General features: G+C 40.8%; 1 protein-coding gene across 4 annotated transcripts; it reads left to right on the forward strand.

The window, feature by feature from the left end:
- The first annotated feature begins 974 nt into the window (after positions 1 to 974).
- Positions 975 to 6596, forward strand: ptger1b (prostaglandin E receptor 1b (subtype EP1)). Of its 4 annotated transcripts, XM_018738565.1 has the most exons (4): positions 975 to 1359; positions 2140 to 2241; positions 3082 to 3977; positions 6034 to 6596. In XM_018738565.1, the coding sequence occupies exons 3-4, from the start codon at positions 3126 to 3128 to the stop codon at positions 6301 to 6303; spliced, it is 1122 nt and encodes a 373-aa protein (XP_018594081.1). In that variant the 5' UTR covers positions 975 to 1359; positions 2140 to 2241; positions 3082 to 3125; the 3' UTR covers positions 6304 to 6596. The 4 variants fall into 4 exon arrangements, with proteins under 4 accessions (XP_018594081.1, XP_018594080.1, XP_018594082.1 ...); XM_018738564.1 differs by lacking the exon at positions 2140 to 2241; XM_018738566.1 differs by lacking the exon at positions 975 to 1359 and having other exon boundaries at positions 1855 to 2241.
- Positions 6597 to 7773: the final 1177 nt, after the last annotated feature.

Consider the following 7773-nt stretch of genomic DNA (forward strand, 5'->3'; position numbering starts at 1 on the left):
TGGTAGGTCTAATATACCTTACACAAGGTGTTCTTGGAAATATTCTTAATAGTAATGACTGTATGTGCAACACCACATACTTGTTTTTCTCAGTCGGTTTTTTCCATGAATTATCCTGAAAAGAGTCGTTGCAATGCACGGAATGCATCTTGCAACAGATGGCAGAAATAAATTTTGAGCTGCAATCAGAAGTATAAAATATTGATTTTCATGTGTCTCACAAGTGTTGTGTTATTCAGTAAAAAGGTACTAAAACCAAAATGATGTTTCAGAAGCAGCAGAAAATTTGGCTTTTATCGATTTCAAGATTTTCCCCTAATCGCTGCCATGCAAATGACTGAAATTAATTGTATTATTGCCCCCCTCAGGGACAAATGAGTGCTAAAGAGCAATGGCAGTCACATATAGTTAGCAAACACTTTGAGCTTCAATGTTAAATTAGTAAATTTTGTGTCAAGCTGGTAAAAAATAATGCTGGCTCTCAAAGCCATTTTTGACAGTAGAGGACAGAATGAAACGTGGTAAACCTGCCCAAAACACTTTTCATCTCCCAATTTTGTTTGAAGAACAAAAAATATTTTGGTGTACTTTTTCATTTATACTATAATTTTATTTAGCTTTAGGCTAAATCTTCCCTAGAGTGTGTATAATATTTTAATGTATGCTTGGCTGAAGTGAGGCCCCTCTGTGAAAGCCAAATGGCCCTGCTATACCTACTCTCTTAGGGTGTGAACATGACACTGTGTCACTAAGATTTAGGGGATTCCCTCAACGTTGAGATGAACGTTTCCTACATTGTGCAAAAAAATTATCTCCATAATTTTCACACAACGGCAAACACGTTGCTCGAGCTGTGGTCTCTTCAGGAGGAGTCTCAGTAGGGTCGTTGGGCGCGCGCATGCTGCACCTCTGTCCGGCGGGAAGCGCGCGCGGAGCTCGTGCTCGCGCAAAAGAGCGCTATAAAGGAGCCAAGGGGGTTGTAGGACTAGACGTTTCTGTGCCGCGGGTGTCTGCAGTACGCGGACTCTCGCTAGCGCAGCTAAATGGGAAATGAAGGCTTGTTTTTATGTTTCTGTTTTTGTCCTTTCTGCGGGAAATGGGGAATAAATAGAGATGTCTGTGCCAGTTAACTTCGTGAATGAATAATTTACTTGACTACGCCTCTAGAAAAGCTAGCCTAGGGTGGAGCTCGACATTGGAGCGGATCATTTGATGTCTGGACTGGAGTAGTATCGTTGAGACCAAAGTGGAAGTTAAAACGAAGAGTTTTTTTTTTATTACTTTAATATTCTGAACACTTCAGAAAGGTTAAAGAATTATGGACTCTGAAACTGTCGCAGAGTGTGCGGGCTCGTAACGGTAATTTATTTTTTAGTTTTACTTCATATTTTACTTCAGGCCAGTACGAGTATCTCAGCACTCAGGTTTTCTTAAGTTTTTCGAATGAATTGCTCATATAAAAATGTATGTATATTACAGTATGGAACATTATGATTATTAGAACGTAATACTAATAACAAAAATACAGTTTTGAGGTGGACTGACAGTTCAAAAACTGAGCTTTTATTCATCCACAACTTTTTGACAAAATTGTACTACTAGTAGTACGTAGTATGCACTACGTACTGTACTATGCTGTTTTCGGTTGTCTATATGTTTTATAAATTATATATTCATAATTGATTTATATGTTTGTGTGCGTATATATAATATCAAAGAGAGAGAGAGTCATTTGTATATCATTAGAAAATAGTAAAAAGACTCCTGTTGTTCTCGATCTGGCCTTTGAGGAAGAAGTTAAAATACAGTTCTCTGATTTGTTATCACACACACACACATCTTCAGAACCGCTTTGTTATAATTAACGTATTTTGGGATCTGACTGTATTTTTAATACCTGAGTGTCCATCACTGGTGACACCAGTGCATTGTGAATCTGGCTGGTGAAACAAAGCCCATCACATCTTTTTCACATCACATCTTGTCCTATGTGGTGTACACAAATGTTTCCAGTGAGAGTATGTAAGTCCATAACTATTTCTGGATGCACACCATCCAGGTAAACAAGTACAAACTGTTTACCTAGTCTCACCCATAATTACAAAAAAATACTGGCGTATTTGTTTACTTCAATTTTAGGTGCTGAATCTGGCCAAATGAGAAGATTTTCTGTTTTGAGCAATGCAATTAAAAAGTTTATGAACTGTTGTTTAAAATCAGGCTCCATACTCAAGTTCTGAGGTAGGTGAATTTTTGGCTTGAACTCACCGGTTGAAGCTGTTTAACAGATGACATATAAAACCATTTTGACGGTCTGTTGGAAGACATCAGTGAAGGAACTGTCTACTAAGTCTCTGCTTCAGGTCTATGTATGAAAAAGGGACATTAATGGAACTGCATGCTATTGTTTTCCACACCTTTGTGTTTTAGCTTACCTGAAGATTCCTTTAAGGTTTGATGCTGTGCAAAAAGTAGATATAGATATATAGAGGTATAGATAGGGGGCACAGTGATGCAGCGGGTTTGACTGAGTCCTGCTCTCTGGCGGGTCTGGGATTCAAGTCCTGCTTGGGGTGCTTTGTGACGGACTGGCGTCCCGTACTGGGTGTGTCCCCTCCCCCTCCAGCCTTACGCCCTGCGTTGCCAGGTTAGGACAAGTGGTTTCAGTCAATCTGTGTGTGTGTGTGTGTGTGTGTGTGTGGGTATAGATATAGATATCACTGCAGATTCTGGGAAGTCATAGTAGAGGTGGGAGTCTGAACTATAAAATGATTAATAATTTTACATCTGAGGTCAGCATAGGACAAGTCAGTTGTAGATTATGTCGACCAAATATTGATATCTTTCATGAGCAGACTCACTATGCTGCCTCAGCATGTTCAGATTACTGTCTGATTAGCAATTATGTAAAATTACTCATAGTTAATTGGTGTTCTGGGCATGAGTCATTAAGCCTTTAGATACAGAAAATTACGTTTTGCAGTGACATGTTATTGTTTGCTGAAATATTACTCAAATAACTGAATAAACTGTTGTACACTTGATTCCACTGATGTGCTCACCGGTTCTGTCTCCCTTTAGCTCCCTCTCTCCTCAAGAGGACCAATGGCTCTGGGATCTCAGTGATGCTTGTCATGTGTCACTACAATTCATCGGACTGCACACCTCCCGTAGGACTGTCCAACCAGAGCCAGGGGAGTGTGACCACAGTTTTCTGGGACAACAAGACATCTGGGAGGTCCATGTCATCAATTAATGATCCCACCACAGCGGGACTTTTAATGACTTTGGGCATTCTCTTCAACATTGTGGCAATGGTGATCCTAGTGAAGGCCTACTCCCAGTTGCGCAGGCGCTCCAAAGCTACCTTCCTTCTGTTTGCAACTTCCTTGGTGGCTACAGACCTGGCTGGGCATGTCATCCCTGGTGCCCTGGTGCTGCGACTTTACCAAGCCAAGGCAGTACCTGCCCCCCTGTACTCTACTGACATCCCCTGCCAGTTCCTAGGTGGCTGCATGGTCTTCTTTGGTCTGTGCCCTCTTTTCCTGGGCTGTGCTATGGCAGCGGAACGGTGCCTGGGTGTGACACGACCACTGCTACATGCTTCGCTGGTCACTAGCACTCGAACCAAAGTCTGTCTCTCCAGCATCTGGCTGTCAGCACTCTTTGTGTCCCTGCTGCCCAGCTTCCATTTGGGCTCTTACACCTACCAGCACCCAGGAACCTGGTGTTTCATCAATGTCCTGAATAACACAAAGGCAACAGATGTGGCCTTTGTTGTGCTTTTCTCTGGGCTGGGCCTGGTGTCCCTGGCAGTAGCGCTGGTCTGCAACACGGTCAGTGGGCTCACGCTTGTGCGGGCCAGGATGAGACGGAAACTCAGCAGGCGTCATTCCGCCAAGTCCCACGACGTTGAAATGGTGGTGCAGTTAGTGGGCATAATGGTCACGTCATGCTTATGCTGGAGTCCCCTGCTGGTGAGTGTGAGCAGTAATCATTCAGCTTGACAAATGATGTTCATTAATTTCCTCCTCATGTGCACAGAATGCGGGGGTACGGTGGCGCAATGGGTTGGACCACAGTCCTGCTTTCCGGTGGGTCTGGGGTTCGAGTCCTGCTTGGGGTGCTTTGTGGCGGACTGGCGTCCCGTCCTGGGTGTGTCCCCTTCCCTCTCTGGCCTTACACCCTGTGTTGCCGGGTAGGCTCCGGTTCCCCGCGACCCCGTATGGGACAAGTGGTTCTGAAAGTGTGTGCGTGTGTGCGTGTGCACAGAATGCATCATGTTTATTTTAAAGTCCCTTACGTTTCTTAACACCAGATAAATATACATATACCTGCCATCATTAAATCATTGCACATACTGCACACTGAATGAAGAAACCATCCACATCCAGGCCCTCCGAAAGTTTAGATCGTTTCACATTGTGAGGCCCTCTCATTGTTTGGGAAGGGGGTAAAAGTATTTTGATGTAAAGAATGGCGTGTAATATCATAGAATGCGTCAGAGAATAATGTTATTGGCTTTAGGCACTCTGCCTTCTACAGTATAAAGTTATATAATGCAATCTTCGCTGAGGTTAGGCCCCCCTGCAAGGTGAGGCCTCGGCCAAATGACCCTGCAGACCTCCCCTCTAGTAGGGCCCGTTACAGTACATTCAGTACATCAGACATGTACTGCAGTGCAAGAAAAATGCATTGCCTGTGCCACTTTGTATTGTTACTGCCCAATTTATAATCTAATAATATTGCGTAAGAAGACAATCATTGTTTAAACATATAAAAATGGTTTTAAAAATACCTTGGAAGTGTAAAATACCTTGGAAAAAATTATTTTTTTCCAGATCATGTCAAACCATTAATGATATGGGGTACAAGACAGATGATATAACCTCAGTTGTTTAGGTCCTTTGTATCCAAACAGTTGACACTGTTTTTTCAGTGTTGTGTCTTTACTCTTGAGAATGTCAGCAAAATCATATCATTAGCCAATGCAAAAAATTTGAAGCATTTTGTTGTCTTTATTCATAATTTGTATTTAATGTGTAAAAAAGTGGACTAAATATTATGTATTTACTCCCCATGCTTTCCAATGAATCAACATGCTGCCATTTAAAAGGAAATCCATTTACCCTTGGTTTTCCCAGATGTGTCTTGTGTACCTTTGTACGTGATATTTGCTTGTAATCCGCTGTTCTGTGGTTGTAGTGATATGTGCACACGCTCCATGTTCACACTGGTCTTCTTTAACAAGCTTTCATGTCTTTATAACATGTTGTGGTCATGTGGAAAAATAAGAACAAAAAAAGTTTAACAAAAAGAAAATGCATAACACTCGAAACTCAATGAAAATTGTCAGCTAAACGATATCATTTTCTGAACTGCAAGATTTACATATACAGTATGAGGAAAATTTAAGAAGAGGTCTTTTCTTCACTTTAGCTACTTCTAGGCATGTGCAAGCTGGCCTCAAACCCAGAGTGAGATTCAAGACACTGGCTCAAACTTCCCAGACTCTGCTCCTGAGAAAGAATTATGTTTAATATCTTAAATTTTCTCTCAGATCGAAATTGAGACAGTGTTTTTAAAGTATTTCAAATCTTCCCCAAAGGAAAACCTAACATTGCATTGTACTGATTCTCAACTCCACAGACTTTGTCTATTGGCATTTCATAATTTTGCCTTTTTTATTTGTATTGCTCCCATAGTTCTTTCAAGTGAAAAAGCACAGACATTACAGTGTTCAGCAACTGATAAATGAAGCCTCATATTTTTCTTGTGACGTGTAAAACATAGCACATTTTTGGTAGTCTGATGTCCACTTAATGTGAATTCATCATTATGGTAAATTTTGACAGAATGATGTAAAACCTTGTCCATCCAATACCCCTTTTAAGGAACTTGACCTGGAATACATTCAAGAAATAATTAAAACAACTGTATATATGGAGTGTGAAAGGTCGTGTTGGATTATATAAGAAACTGCTAAGCAATTAAATAATGATGAAATTATGTACTTTTCTCTCTGGCTTCCAGATTTTCGCTTTGATCTCAGTAATCCATTCCCGCAGCCAGTCTGCAGACAGGGATCTGGACACTTACAAGAGACTTATGATGATGGGCGTTCGCCTGGCCACCTGTAACCAGATTCTGGACCCCTGGGTTTACATTCTACTTCGCCGCTCTGTGCTGAGGAAGATCTGCCTCATGACCAGCCCCAGGGTAAATTTCAGGAGGCACACCTTCCGCCGATGGGAGGTCAGCTCCTTTCAGAGCTCAGAGAAATACACCATTAACCAAATCTAAGGCTGCTACAGTAGGAAAGGACATGTCTTAGACTAAAGTTAAATGGAAGTCAGGACTGTGATTGATGTTCTCAGAGTTATTTTCTAAAACATGTTGAAACCTTCTTGTGCTGCTTGTACTTGCAGCAGACTGCATCTCGATACATATGTGTCAATGAAATTGTTGTTTTTTTTAAATCAGTGTTTGTGGCATTTAGGATTTGATTGTCTGGCGTGGTTGTTTACAAATATGCTCTAAACTGAAATAAACAGTCATGCAGATGGACTTCTACATATTGCTGTAACAAAGCAAAGGTTGTGCTACTGTTTTAACGTGAACAAAGTGCTTTTAACATTATGTAGAAATTTTCATATGTACATATTTATTTCAATGTTTCCCCAATTATCTGGGGGAACAGAATGAAGATATGTGAAAAAGAGCTACTGAATGTAGTAAATGAAAATAAATTTTAACTTCTCTGTTGCCCATTGTTTATGATTTTATGTGAAGAAACCGGTTTGGCTTTGCTGCAAGTGCTGGACTGGCAAGACTTAATAAAGTTTAATTGAAGTTACTTTAAAGTCAAATAGCACATATTACCATTATAAATATGCACACGTTTGTTTTGTGTATATACACTTTAGATCAGTTCTTATCAAAAGTATTTAATACAATAATGAGGTCATAACCCATCAAAATTCAGATTCATGTCAATGGTGAGACTGACAAACAGCGCCATCTCCTGGAATACACTGAAATTACGTTACGATGCAGTTCTGCTTTTGATTGTGAAATAAACCTAAGATGTTACCCTTTTACGTTGTCATATCTAGACTATTTCGCTACAATTATCAGTATTTAGAGAATATTTTCCACGTTAACGACATCACGTTCGATATAGGCCCTGAACAAGCGAGAAACCAAATCTTAATACTTGTTGTCAAAAATATTTTTTTTTAATTTAAACAGTAACTAAATTCAGCCCGCGCGATTTTTTTTTGCACGGAAAATCGTGTATATTTATGGAGCTAACCGTTCTCTCTGAAGTATTATGAATTATTTCCCGTTTGAAGACACATGCATGTTTTTTAGATAATGAGTATTTAGTGCACCCACCCACACCCAATGAAACCGCTTCTCCCAGGCGGGATCGCAACTAGCCGGAGCCTAACCTGGCAACACAGGGAGTGGACACACCAAGAAGGGGACACCAGTCTGTCGCAGGGCACCCAAGTAGGACTCGAACCCCAGACCCACCAGGGACTCTGAGTCTGAGAGAGGAGGACCCGACCAAACCCGCTGCTCCACCGCACCCGGCTTAGCGCACTAAAAATACAAAATAAGTTTTAGGAACAAAACTGATAATTTAGCGTATACAAACACGACAGTGTTAATAGTGTAAATACAAAAAAGTTAAGAAAAATTAAATTACAAAAAGTGGTTGGATAATGTTGTACTGAGAAGAGACCTATAGGGAGTGTTAACTGTGCA

The sequence above is a fragment of the Scleropages formosus genome, chromosome 3 (genome assembly GCF_900964775.1).
Source record: "Scleropages formosus chromosome 3, fSclFor1.1, whole genome shotgun sequence".
Taxonomy (NCBI): domain Eukaryota; kingdom Metazoa; phylum Chordata; class Actinopteri; order Osteoglossiformes; family Osteoglossidae; genus Scleropages; species Scleropages formosus.

Bases quoted from the DNA above. Each gene is read 5' to 3' on its own strand.
- ptger1b (XM_018738565.1), top strand. From the start codon at position 3,126: ATGCTTGTCATGTGTCACTACAATTCATCGGACTGCACACCTCCCGTA. The intron at 3,978-6,033 runs GTGAGTGTGAGC...TCTGGCTTCCAG, and splicing joins TATGCTGGAGTCCCCTGCTG to ATTTTCGCTTTGATCTCAGT.